General features: G+C 42.0%; 1 protein-coding gene across 6 annotated transcripts in view; it reads right to left on the bottom strand.

The window, feature by feature from the left end:
• lama2 (laminin, alpha 2) overlaps positions 1 to 24,626 on the bottom strand; it is a 246,629-nt gene that overhangs the window by 41,820 nt on the left and 180,183 nt on the right. For all 6 annotated transcript variants that reach the window (XM_070544166.1, XM_070544163.1, XM_070544160.1 and 3 more), the window contains 9 exons: positions 22,683 to 22,825; positions 20,534 to 20,632; positions 17,902 to 18,013; positions 8,076 to 8,238; positions 4,612 to 4,690; positions 4,395 to 4,526; positions 1,298 to 1,414; positions 949 to 1,112; positions 734 to 872 (listed from right to left, as the gene is read on the bottom strand). In XM_070544166.1, the coding sequence (XP_070400267.1) occupies positions 734 to 872; positions 949 to 1,112; positions 1,298 to 1,414; positions 4,395 to 4,526; positions 4,612 to 4,690; positions 8,076 to 8,238; positions 17,902 to 18,013; positions 20,534 to 20,632; positions 22,683 to 22,825 (1,148 nt within the window). The remainder of the gene's footprint in view (positions 1 to 733; positions 873 to 948; positions 1,113 to 1,297; positions 1,415 to 4,394; positions 4,527 to 4,611; positions 4,691 to 8,075; positions 8,239 to 17,901; positions 18,014 to 20,533; positions 20,633 to 22,682; positions 22,826 to 24,626) is intronic.

A 24,626-nucleotide genomic window follows, 5' to 3' on the forward strand; every position in this document is an offset into this window, starting at 1 on the left:
TCCCCACCGTGGTCCTCAGGCCACACCGTCCTGCATTTTCCCCATGTCTCTACTTCAGAACACCTGATTGGCTCCTCAGAAGGATGTCGGGTGGTGCAGAGGCCTGCTAATCACTCATTTATTTAAGTCAGGTGTGTGGCAGCAGGGAAATGCTGGGGTTTAAAAGGGCAACATGGAAAACATGCAGGACGGTGTGCCCTGAGGACCACGGTTGGGAAGCCCTGCTCTAAATAAAGCTGCCTTGCTAAATCAACCTCCACAACAACCCGTAGCTTCTTTTTGTGCTTTCTTGTTAAGAAATATATAAAAAATACAAATTGAACAAGGCTGGTGTGTGAACAAGTACACTGTACAAAAGTGAATACTACAAATAATCAGATAAAGAGTCTCTCAGCTGAAAATAAGACATGAAAACGAATAAATGGCAACAGAAACATAAAAACACAGTAAAAAGTAGAGAAAAATACTGAAGAAACTAGAATAAATGGAGACTATAGTGTGTGTGTGGAAGACAAGATGTACTAAATAGAAAATAAAGGGACTTTGATGTGTCTGCCATGATCATTTTTGTGTTGAGAGCACACTTCAGGGTCTAGATGCTCCATTCTGGACACTTCCTGTATGTGATATGTATTCTGTGTGTGTACAAGTCAGCATTCAGCACTATTTAATGACCGTAACATGCAGTAACCATGGAAACCATTTATTCTGAATGGTGTTTCTGAACTCTCACCAGAGCCAGCGCCTCGCCGGCCCTCTGTTTGGCGACCTTCGCCTCCTTCTCCGCTGCATCAACGTTGGCTTTGATATTCGCGTAAGCGTGGAAGGCAGCGGTGGCGTTGAAGGAGAGGTTTTTAGCTTCGGCCAAAATACTACAGGAGGAGGGATGAGAGGGTGAAAAGAAAATAAACGCAGAGTTATAAAGAACTCTGTTTGTGAGGCCTTTACCCGTCTAGAAGGGCTGCAGATTCGTTCAGCTGCCTGGCGTGCTCTTCTGCCTCGTCCACCTGTTTCGCCAAATTATCACCACTCAAGCCGTCGGTGAGGCCTTGGACTTTGTCCTCCAGCTGATCACGAAGAGGACCGAGGTCTCTGCTCATCTCTTCCAAGTCCTAAAGACGCAAACCAGAAGATGTGAACCACGCTGCTCATGCACAGCTGCTCCAAGGACATGCAACAATGAACGTGTGAATCATTTAAAGAGAAAAGAGCACAGACGAGGTTAAGATGTAGCTGAAAAGTTTTCCTCAGGCGTGATGTGCAACAGTGAGCAGAAGACCCAGGATTATTTCTGCACCTCTAGTTCCTTGTTGATGTTGTCGGAGAGCTGGTTCGCCTCCTCCAGCAGATTTTCTCCTTCTCCGAGGGACTCTTGTGCTTCCTGCTTTATCGCGCCGGCTGCAGAGCGCTTCCTCTACAAGGAAACAAGCTCAGATCTTATACAAGCATCTTCTCTTTGGACACAACCAGCTGAGCTTTTAGAGCTGAAGCTTCCAGCGTCCATATTCACTTGTAAGTTGCTCTGGACAAAAGTGTCTGCTAAATACATAAACAAACATATTAACCACATTTAATCGATGAGCATGAATATAAAGCACACAGACCATTGTTTAGGCTCCTGCTTTTCTGGCTTTGTTGCGACGGGACATTTAACACAGATCTAAAATAACTCCAGGTTTGAACCAGAGCACAGCTCCACATGAATCTAACTCACACCAGAACAGAGTCTCATGGGGCTGTGAGGGCTGGAAACAGTTCTGAAATGTTTTATGCATTGCCAGGTCAGGACAGATATCTCACAAATATCTGACATTTCTCATTTTGTTCAGGAATTCATCTCCAACTCCTACAAAAGTCGTTTCAGATTCCTGGAAATGAAACCAAGAAGCCTTTTTGAACGGGCGAAAGAGGAGAGGCACTCCTTTGTGACATCATTTCCTGCAATTGTTTTGAAGTTTTTTGGGCCAAACATCGATAAAACGCGGAATATCTGTGCACGATACTTTTTATTCCTAAATCTGGTGAGTTTTAGACTAACAGCATACCCCCACCCCCCCCACCCCCCCGGATGCGTCTGTGGTGTCTTACGTAATACAGTTTATTCGTGGGCTGCTTTCCCACCAGGAGCATTTCAGATGCATAACAGAGGTTGCGGCATCACGGAAAAACTGCAACGCCATGTGTGATGTTGGAAGTTCACATTATAACAAACAAGGAGAAAGGTGGTAGCATCTGTACCAAAAAGGTCTGTGGGTTATTTTCTTTTATGTTTGACTCGGTTAATCAACTGGAAATCTGCATGTGACTTTTATTTTGAAAGTTTCCAGTTGTTTTACACTGCTTTCATGTTTGACTTCCTGTCTGAACCTATCTGAACTGCAGAGTTTGACCTGTTCTGGAAACGCAGAGGGTAAAAAAATAAACTGGAAGCGTAAGCAACGCATTTCTAAGCTTCAGGGATGCTTCCACGACGAGTGGAAACGTGCCCATTCACTAACCTCACCCGTTCACAAACTGGTGGAAAACGTACTTACGGGCAGTAAGCCACCTCTGTATTGGACGGGCTCCTTTCCACTGGCCAGTGGAAGCATAAAGACGCTTCTGGAACACATCCTGCAGTTCAGGTCGGGCCAGACAGGAAGTAAAACACAAAAGCAGTGGAAAAAAAAATCTAGAAACTTTCTAAATAAAAGTCACATGCAGATTTCCAGCTACTTAACTAGTGAAAGAAGGATGTCATTTCCTGTGAAACTTCCGAAGCTGAAGCAAACAGAACAGAAAAGAAACCACAGCCCTTTTGGGTACATGTTGCCAGTTTTCCCCTTGATCGTTACCGCGTGAACTGCCGAAATCGCGCGTGGCATTGTACTTCTTCTGCGGTACAAGCTGCATGGCAGTTGAGGGTCTGAAACGTTCCCAGTTGGAAGGGAGCTTGTGGTCAACGCATCTATTACGTTACACGCCACGTACGTGTTGGGTGGAAAGGCCTGGTTAGCAGCCGATGAACAGCCAAAGGCATTTTGACGGAAGGCTTTATCTGCGTCCATCATGACAAACATTTAACTTGGCTAAAGATGACGTTTACACGTGCGGGACTATGTCACTGCTCATAAACTCGAACCTCGTGTCCTTTAACTTATTCACTGCCAATGACGACTAAATTGGCGACTAAGTCGTCATTTGCATTTTTTTACTGTGTGGGCGTCGGAACGAGCCCCCGCACTGTGAGAACAAACATCCCAGCTCTAAAGCCGACCTTCATCCGCATGCGTCACACGTCACGTGCTCAGGAAACAGAACATCCATGTGTTAGGAGATCGTTTTGGGCCGCTGCTGTAAAAAAAAGTGAGGCGCGAACCGGAAAAGCTTCTGCCGATCACAATTCAACAACGGATTAAGAAGGAACGGATAACGCTCGAAACACGTGGAATCTTCCTGATGTAAGAGGTGAGTCTCCGCTTTGTTTTGGTGTCAACATCATGCTAGCGCGCAACGTTCTGTGACTTTTAAAAAAAACAGTAAAAACTGTGAGAAACGCTGGCAGCGAAGGGCTTTACCTATCAGGAAACGTCTGGCAGCGAATGAGTTAATGACAAAGCAATCACCGCGGGACTTTCTGTTCTGCAGAGTGAAAACCTTTTTAGGTGATTCCAGTTACTGGATAAAGCAGACCGTGGACCCAGGGGACTCACAATTAGTGACCTGATTAAAGAATACGTGAAAATACCACAGCTGAGTGTGGTGTGTAGTTGGTCTGTGTTTCACTTTATTCACTACAAAAAAGCTTTATTTATAAGCAAAAGTCAGCATGGTGTGTGTGTGTGTGTGTGAGATGAATCCTTTTAGACGTGTAAAAATAATTACTTTAATAAAAGCTTGTTAGAACAGTTTCTCCTACTGAATTTCACAGCTAGATCATGTGTAAAAGAATTTCAAATAATCTAAAATCTACAGAAGATCCAGTTGAATTGATTAATAAGTAGAAATAAAGCAGCTTAATTCAGGTATTTGTCCCAGAAAAGCCAAAAACATTTAAAACTAAGCCTAAGGTACATGAAGGCCCAGCTTGCTGCTGAATTTGTGGTTCTAATAGATCAGAGTCGTCTTTTTCTCTCATTTAAGCTAAAAAATCTGATTAAACAGAGAAGAGGAAGTCACATTAATGTGGATGCAGCTCAGCAGATATGTAAAAATATATATTTGTTCTTATTAGGTGAATTTTATTCTGTGAGACATCTGGTGCACAAGCAGGCAGCTTTTTAAGGTTTTATTAGCCAACGCGCTACACTTCCTGTGCAGCTTCTTGCTCCAAGTTTTCCACAAAAATCTCAAAAACAGACAACTGATGGTGTGTGTGTGTGTGTGTGTGTGTGTGTGTGTGTGTGTGTCTGCACCTCCAGGAGCGTGAGGTTGGCTCGGTTCTGCTCAGCTAGCGACCCGGCCTGCCTCGTCTTTCCCTGGGCGGAGCTGAGTAAGTCCTGAGCCTCCTGCAGCTTCGCCTCATGATCCGACAGCTTCTCTTTAATCTTGGAAAGCAGGCAGGGAGGTTTCGAGTGAATCTCAGTTATTTAGTGAATCCCAAAAACAAAATAAGAACAGGAAGATGGTTACCTCAGCTTTCAGGTCCTCTGTGGCCTGGTGGGGGTCTCCGAACAGTCGTTTGACTTTCTGGTACAACTCCTCGGCCAGGCTGGAAGGAGAAAACAGGAAGGCTGGGAATCATATTTTAACTCATTCTCTCATGTTTTCACCACTGCTGAAAGGTTAAAAGCAAGTGATGATATTTAAGGCTGAAAATGAAAATAGTCTCCTACACCTACCTCCTGTATTAGCTTCTGATAGAAAACAGACGGTGAAACTCTAGGATTAGAAAAGCCTGACAGATCTACGTCACACTGTCACTAACATTCATGGACTCACCCATCTGGACTGACGACGGGGAAGGCTGTTGTTGGTTTAGCGTCCAGGAAACAGCAGAGAACGTCTCGGCTAGTAGAAGCTAACTGGTAGCATTAGCTACTCCACCACACAGCAGAACTCCTCCAGGCTTGTGTTATTTGTGGAGATATAACATTAACGTTGCAGAGCAAACAGAGTCAGCGGTAGAGTCGTGTTGCTGTTAGCCAATCAGAGGAGAGATGTCCAGATATCAGGAAGTAAGTCTGAAACCTTCCATCTGAAGCTCAGCTGTGATGTGGCTCACTTCAAGCTAATGCAGATACAGGGTATCTGCAGGTTTAAGGGAGCCAAATTTAAGACTTTTTAAGACCTTTTTTAAGGCCACTTTGACCAAATTTAAGCTATTTTTAAAAGTTAAATTTAAGCTATAATCTCCAGCTATTGCCTGGAATCGGTGCTAACCACGTCACGAACGTGGGATTAACCATCCAGTTACCATTAAACTTTCACTTCCCCATGGCGCAAGCTCCCACTAGCTTAACCAGCTAATGTGCTCATCTAAAAATAGCCCCCTTTCACAACCAACTGAATGTGTACGATTCCGCTTACGCCAACATCATACATAAAAAATGCTGAACACTAACTAGAAATTCACAAAAATTTTATAGTAATAAAAGAATCTCGTTTATTGGGGCTTTGGTAATTTAAGACCTTTGGAAAATGTATTTTAAATCAAATTTAAGACTTTTTAAGGACCCGCGGATACCCTGAGATAGGTGTCGGAGACTATTTTCCTGTTCAGCCTGCATGAACAACTCAGGATGACTAATTATTCTTTAAAAATGAAGAAAAAATGTTTTGTCGTTGAACTTGCTCTTATTGTGTCGGTTTGATAAAAAGATTGCTCAAATTTTAAATATTCTTTTACAAAGTTAAACTTCCACAGCTGAACATGCAGCGATTTATGTCCTCAAGACAACAAAATCATCTTTTCATTCAACGCAAAAAAGTGACATCAGAAAAAGTGTTTTACCATTTTTCAAAGTAACGCTCCGTTCACACCAAACATTCTTCCTATTTGCTCTTTTAACAACATTTGGCTCAGTAGAAACATTTAAACCCGTTTAAACGCCTTACGTTTACACTCACACATCTGAATTAAAATCTTAAATTATGACAACGATCCGGTGTCCTCTGGTTAACTTCACTCCGAGGAGAATTCACAGTTCAGGGATACACGGAGCGTAATGATTGGATATGATAAAACTTTAATGAAGCCTGTGGGGAGTAACAGAAATACATGTATAAATAAAGCAAAGGCTGAGGTTGTCCGGCTGTTATCCATCTGACTATTGATTCAGATAAAAGTTTTTAAACAACTGATTTTAACTGACAGGTTTTCTCATTTTATTAAGACTTACGGCACATTCGTTGTTTTTTCTGCCTTTTGCACAGACTGAAATCTTCAGTGAGAATAACCAACAGGCTGGTCGACAAACGAGTAATCTAAAGGCTGAGGAAGTCTCTTTTTCGTCTCCACTTCTCTCGTTCTCTCTGCCCAAAGCCAGAGGTGTTTGGCGAATGAACGAGAGGAAAACCCGGATGAAGAACTGCACTGAAGGAATATTTTTCTGGTGCAACTCTTTAAAAGGTTGTTGCGTATAAAGTAATGTTGAAACAACTTCAGAGCTCGTTTCTGTATAAATGCATTAGCATGAGTTTCCTTAAATATTTTATCTTTTATTTTCATATTTTTAACTCAAATTTGTAATCATCTTTAATTTGTTTTAAGGTATTTTATAATTTAACGACTTCACCTGATTTTAATCTATGTCTGTTTAAGATCATTTTGATTTTATGACTGATTTGTTTTGATCCATGTGAAGAAGCACTTTGTGGTTTTCTGTCTGATGAGTGCTATATAAATAAAATGTACTTACATGCAAACCTTTACGTTATAAAGTCTGCAGGTGATCAGAGCAGACTGCTTTAAAGGCACACTCGGCAGTTTTGCTTGCTTTTAGCTCCCCCTAGTGTCCGTTTAGTAGAACCAAAATCTAAATAAATCTCTTCGCTGTGCGTTCGTCTTTTTAACATTGTACCCCTGAATCGCAACGATGCGCTGTGAAGCGCCGTGGAATGAAGCCGTGGAAGTGCCGTTGAGCTCTTCTATTTGGCACCCTTGTTAACCTACGGTCTCGGTCACATCAGCAGCGAAGCGCCACGAAGGCCGTGCAGCGATAGTTTCGGCGTGTGCTCTAATTTTTTTGCGAGCCGTGAATGAGCCTGTTACGAGTAATTTTAGCACAAACTGGTGCAGGAAAAGATTCCATTATATGAAAAATGTCAAAGTATGCCTTTCAATATATTTTCTTTATTTTTTTCAATAAGTTTTCAAATTTTTCCCATTTTTTGTACTTCCTTAAATTTTCTTTCTTTTTTTTTCTTTCAGCATTCCAAGTATGCCTTTTATTTTATTTATGAAATTATTTTTCTTTCGTTTCAATTTTTTTCTTTTTTGTTTATCCTTCATAATTTATTTCTTATTTTTCTTTTCTTTTTTATTAATTTCTTTTCTTTTTTTTCTTTCAGCTTTCCAAGTATGCCTTTAAACAGAAAAATTACGAGATGAACAAAGTTAACTTTCCTTTTGTTGTTTAAAGTTTGTCCACTTTTCACTGATGGTGAAAAAGGTTAAATGGTAAATGGTCTGTATTTAATATAGCGCCTTCTAGAGTCCTGGAACCCCCCAAGGTGCTTTACAACACAATCAGTCATTCACCCATTCACACACTGGTGGTGATGAGCTACAATGTAGCCACAGCTGCCCTGGGGCGCACTGACAGAGGCGAGGCTGCCGAGCACTGGCGCCACCCGTCTCTCCGACCACCACCAGCAGGCAATGTGGGTTAAGTGTCTTGCCCAAGGACACAACGACAGCGACAGACTGAGCGGGGCTCGAACCTGCAACCATCCGATTACTGGGCGAGCACTTAACTCCTGAGCCACCGTCGCACTGTCATTAAAACGCCTTAAATGCACACAATTACTCAATGTTCATTAACAAATTAACACCAGTGGCCGGTTCACACCAAGTTTCACATTTAAAATTGTCTTTTGACAAAGTTTTACCAAAATCTGTGTAGTCCCTCTGGTGTGTGTGTGTCTTTTCATACTTCTCCTCCTCTTCTGCGATGCTTTTCTTTCCTCCTAGCTGTCGTTTTCTCATCTCAGCAAGCATCGCCTGGATCTCCTCCTTCATCTCACTCAGGCTCTTGTCAGGCGTTCCATCTTTCCGTGAGAGGGTTTCATTCAGCTCAGCAGCCTTGGATTGAAGGTCTAGATGAACACACGAAAAGGGACAGCTGTGAGAACACTGAGTCCATCCCTCTCCCCAGCCACTTGGGCCAGCTCCTCCTTCTAAGGCGTTCCCTGGCCAGGTGAGAGACAAAGTCCCTCCAGCGTGTCCTGGACCTCCCTGTGGGACTCCTCCTGGTTGGACGTGCCCAGAAAACCTTGCCAGGGAGGCGTCCAGGAGGCGTCCTGTATTCTTTCTTCCGGTTACTACCCAACTGATTGAGTTCATACACAGTAAAAATAAATAAATAAATACCCCCCATTTACTCAATAAAATTAATTTTATTTTATACATTTGAGTTCATTTATAGTTTATCATATGCTTTTTTTAAACACCATCATTTTGAAGGTTTTACTGGAGCATTGTTTTGTTCAGCGCTTATATAAATACATAAAGCGCTATATAAATAAAGTTGACCTTGAAAATTAAGGAAACACATTACAACCAATATTAATAATTACATTTAACTAGGTATAGAATTGAGTACAATTTTATGAATGAAAACTTTTTACATTACCTAATTTAATGCAAGAACATTTAAATAGAGAACAAAAGGAAATAGGTAGGAATTATCAAAATACATAAATACATTCATAGAAATTACTAATAGGAATACATTTAATTTTACATAAATGTAAACTATCTCATTTAACTCAAAATTTACACCTAATATTAAGAAATAATTAAATCCATTACTTTCATAACAAAGTAATGGATTATGAAGTTACACACAGAACATACAATAGATGTAATGTTTGGAATTGAGGTATATTTAACACATTTTTACTTTTTAAAGTGAATAATCTAATTTTAGTTTTCTACACAGAAAAATGAAGAAATTGTCACTATTTGAAGTACCAGGTTTCGGTGATACAAGAGGTCTTACGTTTGATCTGAAACAAAACTTTTTAATGAAAAGGCAAAACTTTGGAAGTGGTTTAGTTTAGTTTACAGAGTTTTTTATTTTCTGACAAACTGGCTTTGATCTCTTGGCAGCAGAACTTTTATTTATTCATCACTAACACATTTATGGAGGAAAGACTTGTGGCCCCGCTCAGAAATGTTTACGACTCCATCAGAGTGCTTGCTTGCAGCTTCGGATCAGGCCTCTATCAGATACTGAAGCAGCAGGAGGAAGATGTGCAGCTGAGAGCTGCTGCGTCTCAGCAGGACACGAGACACAAATCATCAGTTCAGTTCTTAAATAAAGTTAACACGTTTCTCAATAGTCTTAGATAAGTGCAGGCCTCTCTTTGGCATTCACAGCTTACTTTAGATGTCTACAAAGCTTTTGCTTTGGACGTGTTTCCATTGTCAGATCTTCAGGGTACCATCTAGGAGAGGGAAACTGTCCAGGAGACACGATGGTCCAGTCCTCTCAGCTGCAGTGTCCCTTTATGCATTCAGCCCTTTTGGGACTTTGCCCAGACGTCAGTATATCGTGACTGCTTTGGCAGCGGGTGGTGAGTGTGATCTTTTCGTCAGACTGTACGCTGCTCGTTTCTGAGGAGGACATAACCACGATGGAGATGGTCTTTGTTAATATGTCTCAATATTTATTCAGCGGGCTGTGTAAACAGATTCCATGCCGTTAGGAACCATCCCTATAATCCTCTCAGCAGTTTTAATAACTTTCCGGGGAGCCTTCTGCTCTACCTGGGTGATGCTGCCATATCAGGCAGTGATGTCAGAAGTAAGGATGCTCTCCACTAGTCCTCTGTAGTCCTAGGAGATGAGGTGACTGCTCACATCTGCCTTCCTGATGAAAAAGAGCCTCATCTGGGCCCTTTTTAGTGTAAATAACTGTTGGGTTTGCCAATATGTCAAGTTAGTAATCAGTCAGTAATCTTCAAAAAGAGCAGAGTATTTAAGTTTTGATGGAACAAATACATTTACTGTCTTATTTAATACAAAGAAATAAAAGTTATAGATTTTTCTGAAGGAAAGAATATAATCTACCAATTTACAGACCAAATTAGGAGCAATCCCAGGTGATGTCTCTGAATCCTAAAAGGCTCTCAGCTTCTACAACCTCCAACTTTGGCTCAGTATTTATGAAAATAAAGTAAAAGCCAATCAGTGATTAAATTTTTGAAAATACGCATCAACTTTGCCTTTGTCACCTTAAGGGTTAGAATTTTGAATCAAAATAAACCAAACACATCAAGGCTGACTTGAATAAAAGACAGCTCAGAAAATTAATGAGGAACATTTAAGTGCATGTGTGCAAAAACACGGAAACTCCTATAAGGTGTGTTTGCAGTGCTGATTAACAGATTTTGAAATGTAAACATGCTGTGATTAAAACGACTAAAATCGTTTTGTATTTGTGTGTTTGTCGTTGTGGCGACGCTGCATTTCACTTATTTGAGGTGTAAACATAAAGTGATTAGAGCCAAGACAGACGTAAAGCCATCATGCTAATGAGCAGCTGCAGTGTGTGTGTGCGTGCATGTCTCTTTTGTGTGTATTAGTCTTTGAGTGTGTGTCACAGCCATAAAATTACATAGGACTTAAAAACCAATTAACACTTTAAACGTGGATAGAATCATATTACTGTTTCTCGCCAACATGAGCGCACAGAGCAGAGGAAGAGGTGTACAGTTATCCTGACTCGTTATGCGTGTATGTTGTCCTAATGTGTGCACACTGACGAGGGAGTGTGTGTGTGTGTTTGTGATAGGCACTAATTAAGTCTCTAATTGCTACTCTCAATCGTTCAGTGAGCCACGGCACGGTCTCTTGGAAAGTCACACACACACACACACACACACACACACACACACACACACACACACACACACACACACACACACACACACACACACACACACACACACACACACACACGCACACACGCACACACACACACACACACACACAAATAATCATGGTGTGATTAGGCAAAGGGCCAGGGAGCTGAGGAGAGGACAGTTTCATCACAGCAAGTCAGAACATGTTAGTCTGGTACTGCTGGTCTAGTAAAGCTGGTCTAGCAAAGCTGGTCTAGTAAAGCTGGTCTAGCAAAGCTGGTCTAGCAAAGCTGGTCTAGCAAAGCTGGTCTAGCAAAGCTGGTCTAGTAAAGCTGGTCTGGTAAAGTAACGCTTTTGTTACCACAAGTCACATAAAAATTCAATTAAAGGTATTCCCGATGTTTTAGATTTGCTTGAATGGCCTCAGTTAGGAGAAAACCAGATGTCTTATATGACTGAGAAGCTAATCGGAATGAAGCCAAGACCAAAGGGTATTCCTGCATTCATTAGCTCTTCATTCATAAGCTCCATCCATCCTTTTCTATTGTCGTCCACTTATCCGGGGTCGGGTCGCGGGGACAGCAGCCTTAAGCTTGGTTTATGCTTGATGCATTCACTTTCCACTTGGTGATGCGGCTCGCGGATGGAACGAGCTTCACAATTTGCAGCGTTTATGGTTCATGCGTCCTGTCTCTGCGGTGAGACAATATTCTCCCAAACTGTAGGGGGCAGCATGGAGCTCTACAGCATGCATCCAACACTACACCATAGTAGAAGTAGAAATTACTGTTGTTTACAACATGGCATTCCAGCATTTAATAGCGTGCTCGTCTTTTCCGACAGTGCGAGCTATTCCTCTCCTAGAATTGTTAACAACATGTTGATCACGGTGATCTTTGAGAGCTGAATCATACAAATGTCTGTATTTACGAACCTCTGCCATACTAGTTCTTGCTGGTCCACCATGTTTTTCCGCGTCCGACCGTCCGCGTGGTTAGAAAATTTCCTAGGTGCGTGGTGCGGAAATTTTGGGCCGTGCGGAGGCGCGGTGGAGGGGCGTGGTTGATAAATGACGCAATTTCGCCCCACGGAGCCATGGGAACCTCGCGGATGCTTCAAGCATAAACCAACCTTAAGCAGGGAAGCCCAGACTTCCCTCTCCCCAGCCCAGACCACTACCAGCAGACAAGGCGGGCTAAGTGTCTTGCCCAACGACGCAACAGCAGCATTCTCTGGTCGGAGCCGGGATCAAACCTGCAACCTTCTGATTACTGGACAACCCGCTCTACCTCCTCAGCTACCGCTGTCCCTGCAATACAAAACATGTTTATTGAAGGATAATGCTAAAAGATGATCCACCCTTAAACCTTTAAGTTCTTTGCACTAAATCCCTCTCACATAAAGTGATCTTAATCTTTTTTTCCAAGTTTCAGTACCTTCCAGAATGAGCCGTTTCAGGGGCCTCATGTATCAGACATTTGTTAAAAAATTCCTAAAATTATTCCTATGAATGAAATTTAGAATGTTCGTACAAATGGTCAAACACCTGATTTACGAAACATGTGGTGGATTCTAGTACACACGTTCCTCCCACCTGTGCGCACCCATGTGCTTGTGTCCGTTCTCAATCATTTCCATACAGGAACATCCTCGATTAACCATATGTGGTCATGCTACGTCCTCAGCATGTGGGGGGATTCCCTGAGTTCTACACGGAAAAAAAGTATTTTTGTTGCACGACCGGGCTGCCGAAGCGCAAAACAACCAAACAAGTTAGGTTACGTGGTGGAGACAGAGGAGACGTTCCTGTCAGGAATAAATAATGTTATTATGATAAATTGTAGAGTAATGGGCTGATAGGTAAAAACTGATTGTCAAACAGAGTTACCTCACTCCAAATGTTTGCAGGAATTCTTTTCTATTCCTTTCTGCTTAAGGTACTTAGTTACATTTAAATGTTTACAGCAACTCCTTTCTGCTTTAGGCGCATTTGTTCTATTATATAGAGGCCAAAACCAGCCAAACTGGGAATCTCTTATGCAGGAACGCCGTCCTGCCCTGGCCAAGAGACTCGTTGGTCTATTATCTGAAGATTCCCTTTTGTCTTCTGTGGATTCCTGAGGCCAAGGGGGTTCTTGAGGAATGTATGGGTGTGTGTGTTCTTGCAAATAAATTCTCTCCAGAGCTTCAGGCTCGGGGTGAGAGCAAACTGCCTTTCGTTTGGTGTGTATTGATTCTCTCACCCTTTGCAAAGTATCACACTTTGCAAAGTATGTGTTTGTTGTCTGTTTAAGGGTTGTTTACAATCTACCAAATTATCAATCTAATCCCTGTGGGTGTGCTTAGAATTTCTTGAGGGTAATATGGGAGTAATATAGAAATTACCCAACATTTTTGGTGCCGAAACCCGGGAGAGCAGAGCCCTTCAGTGGGAAGTTCGCCTTTGGAGAGCCACATGGCGCCACTTCCTCATCAAAGTCCGGGGGGCTGAGAATTGCCTCATCGGCCGGCTGTTTAGCTTTACAGACGAACTTCCATTAACACGCTCTCGCTCTCGGACTCAGGGCGAGTCTGCCACTCAGGGGGAGAGTAAGTACCTCATTATTTTGCACCTTTTTCCTTAACTGCTGGCAGAGTGTTTTTAAGCTGATTGTGGTGACTGCCATTCACGCATGAAAAGATATTTTTGTGTCCAGCTAGGGGTTGCACTGGAACTGTGAACCGTGGCTGTAGACCTGGCTTTGAATGAAGGAGGTTGTAATTAGTCTGTGTCAGCCCACAGTGCTGTGGGTGGTAAGTACAGGTGAATGTGCAGGGGCACCTAAAACCATTGCTATATACACACAGCACAGAGTCCATGTGCTGGTGTCGAGTGTAGAGGATAGTTGCTAAAAATCACACTGTCGCTGGGATTGTTTAAATACTTCATGGTGCAACGAAGGTACACAAAAATTAATCACCACTACAGTTGGCCAAAGAATCCCAAGTCGGTCTAAATTCGGCCTTGCTGTGTGCTATTCGTAATTTGTTGTGCATCTGGTATCGGGGCTGCGTCCCATTTCTGATCGGGTTTGCTACTTCTGGTTAAGCAGATCTTTATGGTCCTGTGAATGGTTGCTGAGATATTGATGTCGGCTGTCCATTCACGGATATCGGACGTCTGTGCTGCATTGTGGTTTTAAATCTGTGCCAAAGTGTTAAAAACCCGGCTGTGAACGGAGGACTATTTGCCAAATCTGAACCATTTTAATATACGCTCTCATAAGCAGTTTGATTGATTGTATTTCTGATATTTTTCATATTAGAAATTATCGAAGCTCTTCCAGCTTGCTTTACTAAATCAGGGAACAAAATAACTTAGGTGCAATGGGAAATTCTAGATCTAAAACCAAACTGAAGGGAGATTTGAGTAGAAGGACTTTGGAACGGACACGTTGGGACCGGGTCTGGAGTTCTGGTACTAGGAGAAGACGGATGAACAACTTGAGGTGAGTTTGGGAGTCAGAGACACTAATCGGAGGCTGGCGTCCAGATAATAGCGGGCGGGGGTCTGAACATATGCGGCTTCCTTATGTTGGACATGATTGACAAATTTTATGAGTCTTTTGATTTAATTGTTTTTTTTAATTCAGACTAACAAGTACAGCAACGGTGTAGCTATTCTTTTCTATTTCTTAGTTGAATTAGCAGACTCCATGTTTCCAGGGTGCACTGCTGCCCTCTGCTGGTTCTTTCAGGTTATAGTCATAGTCCAAACGGGTAACGTGGAGCTCGTATGTCCCTAAACACCTACAGTATTTCAAGATGGCGGACCATGGAGCTTCGACCACAGTTTTATGTATATAATAATGTATAATTTCAAGTTGAGAGGAATATTTAGAATTGATGTTGGTGAGAAATATTAGTGAAAAAGGACACATTTGTGAACTGGAAACACAGGATTTGATAGTAAACTGGTAAAAATATCACACACTGGGGCTTTAAGACTCGTATTAAATAACGAGCTTACTCCCTGCCATATTTTTCATTGTAGGATGAATACCTTACATAAATTGTCCCAGGGGGACCCTAACCCGAACAGGCCCAACCGAAACTGTACACCATCCCTCGTGAACCGTTACACCCCTAAGTACTAGTATATTTTCTGAGAAACTATTAGACAGCTTCAATACATGTACACACCAACTAACTACTAAACTTAATTTGCTTGATGGATCACTCACATGAGCAAAACATGGACAGACAGAGTTGCAATAAAAGCAGCGAAGAGCTGCAACAAGAATCTGGGTGTTCTAGTGGTGAATGTGAAAATGGATACCACAGCAGAGCCTGAGAGGGTAAGTGAAAATATGAAGGTATATTTTTGGGTTTTATCTGTATAAAGTATTACCATTAAGAAGACAAACTTGAGCTAGCCTATGGAGGGGACTTAAATATCCATTATTTAGTAGGAAAGCCAATATAAGACGACACTATGAAGGTGATTGTGGCAAAAAAGAAATGATTTTTGTGTCAATAACTGCTAGCTGGCGAGCCAGACTAAATAAATATATAATTTAGTCTGGGAACGCTCCACTGACAACTCTCGGTCGTGGGGCGGGTACTACCGTTGTCTTTCACATGATCTCTGCATGCTATTGGACAACGAACAACATGACGTACTCACCGCAATGGATGTCGCACAACGAGGCGGTCCGCTGAAGGCAAGAATAAATCATTTTTCTAAATAAAGTACTTCAATACATCTCTCTGCTCCTGATTCTAAGAAAGCCCAAATCCCAATCGTCCAAATAAAAGCTGTTTCTAACGAGCTGTCGCCATCTTGTTCCACTCTGTCGCATCATCCCGTCCAACAAACCAATGGAGTGCCTTGAATGGCCCACAAAGCAGGTAAAGCGCTGTGATTGGCCCTCAAGAATGCTGCTAGGGGTCCAATGGAGCATCTAGTTCCCTAGGCTAAATAACCCTGGCTTTGTGTTCAGTAGGATTATACAAACCTACTTTGCAGTTAGTACTTCTAATTAGTGGCAAACATAAAACACATGACTAACACATGTAGTACAGAAGACATCGATGCAGCATGTTATTGAACTGTAAATTAATAATATTCATTCATTCATCAAAAGCACTAAAGCCGGACGTTCACTGTGCAACTTTTTCACTTTTGTGAGCCGATTTTCCACTCGTGCGAAAATCCACAAGATCGGGGTGAGTTTTGCACCGAGCGTCATGTAGTATACAGGGAGTTGCAAGAGGCGATTAACACCATGTGACCAGCTACCGATCAACAATCGTGAGCTCGCACGGACTTCTGGCGTGTTTGATATTTTGCTCATCCCTTGTGAGGATATTGCACTGTTGAAGCGGCGCTGTGAGCACCCACGCCCCAAAAAGTATCAGAACCAGTATCAGAACAGAGCATGCGCAAACATGAAAGCAGGGGCAGAATTTATGCGTCTGCTCTGTCTTCTCCCTCCCCGGTGAGTCGTGATGGATGGCTGCTTATACTGAGCCAGGATCCTCTGGAGGTTTCTTCCTGTTAAAAGGGAGTTTTCCTCTCCACTGTCACTGCATGCTTGCTTAGTATGAGGATTGCTGTAAAGACTCTGACACTAGTCAGTGACTCGATGCGACCTGCTGGGTTCCTTATATAGGAAACTTTTTTCTGATTGGCTTAATGAACTGAACGGTATTGGAATGTTTATTATGTGAAGTGCCTTGAGACGGCGGTTGTCGTGATTTGGCGCTTTATAAATAAACTTGAATTGAATTGAATCGACACACATGATGGCAAGAAGAGCCAAAGGCAAACGTCTTGTTTTCACGGGCATCACTGCGGTTAACAGCGAGCATGCAGGCGCTTTTCTGCTCTGAGCCAAACGCGTGCCTTTCGTTTTCCTGGTGTTTACTTTGGGGGGTTTTCTACTTCGTGCTTGTAATTCCAACGTGTTGCGTCATCTACTGGCTAATTTTTAGCTGCGGTAGTTCGTGCCACACGTACAGTGTGAGCACATGACTCGTGAGATCTGCTCTGCGAGGAAGTCTTACAGTTTGAGCTGAAGCTGAGTGCTGCGAGTGAAAAAGTCGCACAGTGTCGGCCAGCTTAAGAAATAAAAAGGGCCTTTGTCGTCTGTGACTCCTCCACCAGAGGGCAGTAGACATGTGATGAAGAAGGTACTAATCCTGATACTCCGTCTGGACAACTTAAGGCCAAATATGGTTTGTTGTGATTTTGCATCAATGTGTGCTTTCCTTTTTTTTTTTGTTTTAACTATAGTAAACCATTGTTGTACTTTGTGTTCAGCTGTCAATATTAATCACTACAGCAGAAAAAACAACATCATTGATGCTCGTGGTGACAAATGTTGGTGAAACATAAACCCACATTCCAAGAGCATCGGGACACTAATCTGCTACAAATGATGTTCCACACGGTTTTCCTAGTGGGTGACTCTTTATGGTGATGGTTAGTGAAGTTGCTGAAACTGTCTTTATAGTCCGGCAACATTTTCACCAGCAGCTGCAGAGCAGCAGAGCGCTGGCAGCTGGCCCATCAGCCGCGGCGTTTTGGGTTTTCTTTTAATGAGCTGGCAAGAAGGAAGTAAGGAAGCGTTTAAATACTAACTCAATGGCTACAAAGTTTGACACCTTACTAGAAACTGACAATAACATTTTTTCTACATTCTTTATAAGATTCACAGTTTCATCTACTTATATTTCATTCTTCTGCAATATAATAACACATATTTCCCTCTAGGAAAACCTTAAATTTAATAAAACATCATGAAATGTGCTCTGATGACAAACAAAGTGAGACAAAAGATCCAGAACAACATGTTGGGCGGATTTACTGGCAGGAAGAGGTGGAGAGGTGTTGATCTTTGCTGCTACCTTTGGCTCCCAGCAGTGTGTCCTTGATGAACTGCTCCAGGTCTTCAGCTCGTTTATGAATCCTGTCAGCATCGTCCTCCACCTGCTCTCCGTCAGCAGACACCTTAGTGGCCTACACACACAAACAAAACACGGGAACTTCATAAAATAATAAACACGCATTAAATAAATGAAGATGTTGGGATTTTTGCAAACAATGAAGCAAGAAAAGAAGAATGACAAATTGGATGTTAGAAAAAAGATGGATTAAAGGAGTTTCTTCACAATAAATGTAAACCATCAATATCATTGTATGCAGGCAAACACAAAGATGGATGACACCAAAATAAATCACAACCTCACACGTTTACTCAAAGGACCGGGACGGGAGAGATGGATGAAACTTTGACAGGCATGAAAAATACGTCAATACACTCGATATAAAACACACACTGTTTGTGTGTGTGTGTGTGTGTGTGTGTGTGAGTGAGAGAGGGAAGGTAATTACATGTAGTGTTGAGATTTGACAAGACCCTACGAAATCATTTAAGCTGTGTGTGTGTGTGTGTGTGTGTGTGTGTGTGTGTGTGTGTGTGTGTGTGTGTTTGTGTGTGATGGGGTATTGGGGATGCTACTGTTGTCAACAAATGTCAAAGTCTGAGGCCTTAAAAGGGTGTAGCTTGACAGCCTGAAGTTACTTTTTCCCGTCCACTCTTAAGGTGTGTTTGGTTAACTCTCCTCACCGACAACCATGAAACTATTTTTAATATTAAAGCAAAAAGTGTAAAGAGAGACAATTCTTTATCCCACATTACTGTAACAACAGATTAGTAAGGAGCGTGACACCGAGCTATCTCATAATTACGAGATAGCTGAATCATGGCGCTGCTTAATTGTGGCAAAAATGCTAATCATGATTATTTAGACTGAAATTGAGATCTAGACTATTTACGACAATCTTAAAGTCGTTCACTGCCATTAAAGACTAAAGTCGTCATTTGCATTTTTTTTACTGTGTGGGCGTCGGAACGAGCCCCCGCACTGAGAGAACAAACATCTCAGCTCTGAAGCTGATCTTCATCCGCATACGTCACGTGATCAGGAAGAAGAACATCCATGTGTTAGGAGATCGTTTTGGACCGCTGCTGTAAAAAAGTGAGGCGCGAACCGGAAAAGCTTCTGCCGATCACAATTCAACAACGGATTATGAAAGAATGGATAAAGCTCGAAACACGCAGGATTCTTCCTGATGTAAGAGGTGAGTCTCCGCTTTGTTTTGGTTGTTTGGGGGGTCAACGTCATCCTAGCGCACAACATTCTGTGACTTACAATAACAGTAAAAATGGTGAGAAACGCTGGCAGTGAATGAGTTAATTAGCGTTGACACAAATTTATGGAACATTAACTGTGGCTTTTAAACATTGTTTTTAGGATTCCAGACTTTTTGTTTTAAACTGGTCATTAAATGTGATGTGATCAAGCTGCACCATCACTCTCTTTCCTAACGTCTGGAAGGACAGTCCAGAGTGCAGACAGGTTGCTTTCCTGCAAGGAATATAGACAATAAACGTGCACAAAAAGTAGCCAAGGCTCCTCCTAAATGTTGCTTAGTTGTTCACTAGGAGCTTTTGGTTAAAAAAAAAAAGAGTTGTTAAGGAGGTCTGGAAAGTTGTTAGAAATTTAATTCAATTCAACTTTATTTATAAAGCGCCCAATCTCGACAAGAGTCGTCTCAAGGACCTTCACACAGTAAACATTCCAATACAGGTCAGGTCATTAAGCCAATCAGTAAAAAGTTTCCTATATAAGGAACCCAGCAGGTTGCATCGAGTCACTGACTAGTGTTAGAGTCTTTACAGCAATCCTCATACTAAGCAAGCATGCAGTGACAGTGGAGAGGAAAACACCCTTTTAACAGGAAGAAACCTCCAGGGAAGAAATGGTGACAAAGTCGCTGACTTGGCAACAATGAATGGGAGTTAAGCCCAATTTGTAACTTGGAGCAGCACGAGAGTAAACCATTCGTTTTGTTTTTTATTGTTGAAAACCTCGATTGAAAATGAGATTAAAATACAAATAATCAACCAGCTCTACTAAGTCATAATTATGAATAACAAGTACTTATTTTAAAATCAGAGTGGCGGTTATGGGCTTCCATAGACACAGACTCAGAAACACAAAATTAAAGAAAATTAAACTAACCACGTTTTGAAAAAGTATGAAGCCAATTGTCAAAAAGGTTCCTCTTACACAGCACCGCTGTTGCACAATGCACTTTTTACAAATATGAGAAATTACAAAGTGGGTTAATAAGTTTATATAAACAGTAGAATTGTGTTTTTTTACTGACCAACAAGCAGCTACAGGATTCAGAGTCCAACATGAGCTAACTGAAGCAAACGTTTGTAAACATGTAGAACAGCAATGTGGGAACCATCATTACACACAGATCTGCAACATCCTTGGAGAGGAAGTTGGAGCTTGTTTTACTAATGTAACAGGAATGTGTCTAAAAAACCACCTGTGCTGCATTGAAACCTATAAAAGATTCACCTCCACAGCCTTTTTTTTCTCTACGTCGCAAAATAAACAGGGATGCAACAAAAAGCAGATAAAGTGACTAAAGTGAAGTAGAAGACAAGAGGATCTGTACCCGACTGTGGAGCTGGTCCATCTCAACAACCAGTGATCCCATATTAGAGTCAGCCAGCTGCAGTAATCGTTCGGGAGCTTTCTGAGGGGACAGCATGTGCTTCAGGAGAGAAACAGATCAAAGAATTAGGATTTTTACAGCAAATGGCTTTAGATCCACCCGATCGGCTCTGTAGGGGTGAGATGTGAAGGAGTCAGAGCAGCAGAAAATTCACACTTACTTCAAACCCATTTAGAAAGCAATCATTTTTATATTTCTTCAGTTAAAGACTTGTTAGATAGCCATAACACTTGACTTTTGCAATGCAAAAACAAAATACCGTAAATCCTCTAATACAGGCCGGTATTCAATTAAAGGCCGGGTCTCCAATTTTGGCCGGTGTCAGAGTCAGCGGAGGTAAATAATGGCCGGTCTCTTATTGTGGCCGGATGGAATGTGGTAACAAGCAAGTACAAGCGTCCCAGCGGCAGGGTTATAGTCCCTAAATCAACCAGCAGGGGGCAGTAGGGTTTCACGCGGACATTTATTAGGCTTTTTCTTCAAGCTTTATAACGCTTCAGACACGATCCTCTATCACGCTCCTACCACACAGAGTCACGGTGTCAGTTAACCATGCTAATTCAACCCGCTCCACAGAACACACATCACCTTCCCTGTGGCTTACATAACACTCACACAACACGCAAATCAGCACATAGGAACTAGCAGAACGATAGGAAACACATATAACACAATACCCAGAATGCACCTGGCTTACAACCCCAGCCAGGTCATTACACTATCAAGTTCAAAGAGAACGTGCTGATTATGCTGCAGAACACTATGGGGAGCAGCAGTAGGGGATGTATGAACTACAGTAATCCCTCGTTTATCGCGGTAGATGCGTTCCAGACCTGGCCGCGATAGGTGAAAATCCGCGAAGTAGGGACTCCCAGCATGCCCCTCGCGGGGATTCCCTCCACGTCGCATCTACGTCACAAACCGCGGCTATAAACGGAAGTCGCCTTTACAGCTCAGTCATCGTTTCTTCAGATTCATGATCAGAGTTTCCAACCTACCGATCAATCCAACGAACTATCAGCTCATAGTAAGTTATCTTACTTACTTCTGGAAAGCCCGGCATTTCTGTGTCACTTCGTTGACGCTCGAACGCTCGGGGGTTTCCTAGAGCAGCCGGCGTTTCACCGACGCTCTCACTTCCGCGTCTGTGAAACCACGCTCCCTATTGAATTATCGTATGATCACATTCTCTGTGATCAGCAATGCGCTGTGCCAGACCGTAGGTACTGACACGCGATCGTTCATGTCGGTTCAATTCCTTTAATGTTTTCTGTCTTTTATTTGCGCCTGATGCATTTCGCTGCATGCTGTGGAGCGGGGCGGTGCGCGCATCAACTTGTCCTCCAACGCACTGATCACTGATACGGCCGCCAAACAGCGAGCGCTCCGCTGTTTTTGCGGTCGGTAGATATTTTAGAACTGCAGTTCAAAGGTAACTCATGAGGTGAATATATATGAACCCAGGCAGCAGTTTTTCTTTAGGATTGAGAGGAGATGCAGGAAGATAATAAACAGACAGGACAGAAAAATAGTCAAATAAAAACAAGTTAGTTTTTGTACCTGCTGTTGCAACAAACAGACACCACTGAAGGTCATCAGAAGTGAGGAACAGAAAATGAAATAATTATTTTAATGTTTAGAGCAGCAGGAACTCCGAGAGGCTGCAGGCACATCAGTGAGTTTGCGGCTGCTGCGCAGGGGGAGGGGGGAGAGGGCTGAAGCAGAAACTACCGTTGTTAAAAGAAATGTGTTTAACTTTGAAAATGTGGGCGCAATTTTAATTGTCAAAAACTCCAGCAAACCATTAGTTCATTTTGCTCAAATAGAAATAGAGGCCTGCCTCTAATACTGGCCCTCCTTCCAATAAAGGCCTGGAGCTTGATGAGCTTGAGTCAAATACAGGCCCGGGCCTGTATTAGAGGATTTACGGTATGTCATGTTAACTGGCTCCTAATTAGGCATATGTTAGTTCCTTATAAAAAGTTATACAAACATGAGGATATAACGGTTTTTAATTAAAAGCTGAAAAACAAAAATTAGGTTTTGGATAAACAGCAAAGAAAAAAAAGCTTTTTAAAATTATTTTTACCTTCAGCTCCTCTGTCATGTTCTCAAAGCGGTATAAAACCTTATAAGGAGGTGGCAGGGGTGAGGTCAGGGTGACGTCGGTGATGATACGATAGAGCCGGTCCATATCGCTGATCAGCAAACCCGAGCACTCGTCATCACAGGCTACAGAAAAGAAAACCCACAACATCCATCTTTTTTATTTATATCTGAGCATATCAGCCTGTAATGGTGGTGTTTGCTGATGCTTCTGTGTTTTGTTCTTAGGAACTCAACACCACTGATGCACAGACCGCATAAAAACATAAAAACACACCATGAAGGCTGAAACCGCACACACATGCAAACATACACACCGTTCTGAGACCAAAGTAATCAGACTTTGTAGTTACAGAAATAAACTCATTAAAGTGTGGATCAGCTGTGCCTCAGTAACAATTAAAATGTGATTAATCAAGATTAATTAATAACAAAGCCTCTAATTAATTAGATTTATTTGTAATCAAGTCCAACCCCTATTAAAAATAAAAAATCTGTTTTGAAACATAAATACATATGAATTAGCTCATTTGGTTTTTAAAGTGATTTTTTTGGGCTTATTCCATACAATAGGGCTGGGACGATCAATAAATTAATCGTAAGATACATGAAAATTAACTCAAATTTTCCAGCCTAAATATGTCGGTCTTTGTGAGACACGTGACCTGCGGGTCAACCGCACCCCCTTGGTGCCACTTTAGGTGTATGACTCGCTTCGCTTGGGGAAGCAGCAGCTGAAGTTGAAGCAGAACAAGAGTCGAAAGGATGGATAAAAGAACAAGGACGAAAATATCCCTTACAGGAACAAACTTCTGAAGAGTACACGGATCGGTATTTTCAGAAATGATCTTGTCAATAACGTAGACCTCTACAACCTCAAAGGAAACAAACGAAGCGCAAACGTTTGATTACTGCTGAAAATATATCACTTAAGTTAGATAAACCTTTAATTGTTGCATTTTAAAGGGTGCACTTGCATTATTACGATAATATTACATAAGTGGTTATTTTGGTCTCGATAATGTCAACAATATCGTTTATCATCAATAATTTGTTGGACAATATATCATCCAGCAAAATGTGTTATCGTCCCAGGTCTACTACATACATTTAAAGACTTAATATGAAAATATTTGAGCTATCCTGATATGAGAAATGCACACGTCTGTACGCATGTCTTCATGCGGCCTTCACAATAAGAGTTTGTCTTCTTAGGCTGATGTATTGAATAATATAATAAGCTAGTCTCAGACCTGAACATGCTCATATGAAACATCTGAATCTAACAGTTGAATCACATCTTTAGTGTATTCCTACTGTGTGTTACTTCTGATTGCATTATTAGGTGTCCTCTGCTGCCTGTTGAGAAACAGAGAAGGAAGTGACACCGCCATTAGCGGCTAGCTCTGAAGAAGACCACAAGAGTGGTCCAAACCGTCAGCAAAAAAGGTAAAAAAAAATGTTTCCTGAGTTGAAAAAAGAACCCAATAATGCAAAGGCCAATCCCATTTCAGAACAACACCGACAAGATGTAAAGCGACAAATAATCTTAAATTTCAGCTGCAGTTTTTTTCTCAAATCGCTTTGGGCAACATGAGAATATTTCTCCTCAGTGCTCAGTGCGTGGTAGTGAGTGACAGAATGAATTTAAGTCTGGCGGACAGGAAAAGAATCACTAAGTGCCATTCCTCCACCAGTCAACCGCCATTTGAGTGTTCCACTGTGTGTAAACCATCACAAGCTGGACTTGCGAGCAAGCTTTTGACACGAGGCGAACGGTTTGATGTCAGGGCACCGTGGCGGCACCTCCAGTTTACGAGCACCTGAACACAAAGACGTGAACAAGCAATTTTCTTCGTTGACCTGTCAGCAACGAATTCACATCTACCTATTTCTTCTGACCTTTTCTTCTCATTCACATGCAAAC

The sequence above is a fragment of the Nothobranchius furzeri genome, chromosome 2 (genome assembly GCF_043380555.1).
Source record: "Nothobranchius furzeri strain GRZ-AD chromosome 2, NfurGRZ-RIMD1, whole genome shotgun sequence".
In the NCBI taxonomy this organism is placed as follows: Eukaryota; Metazoa; Chordata; class Actinopteri; order Cyprinodontiformes; family Nothobranchiidae; genus Nothobranchius; species Nothobranchius furzeri.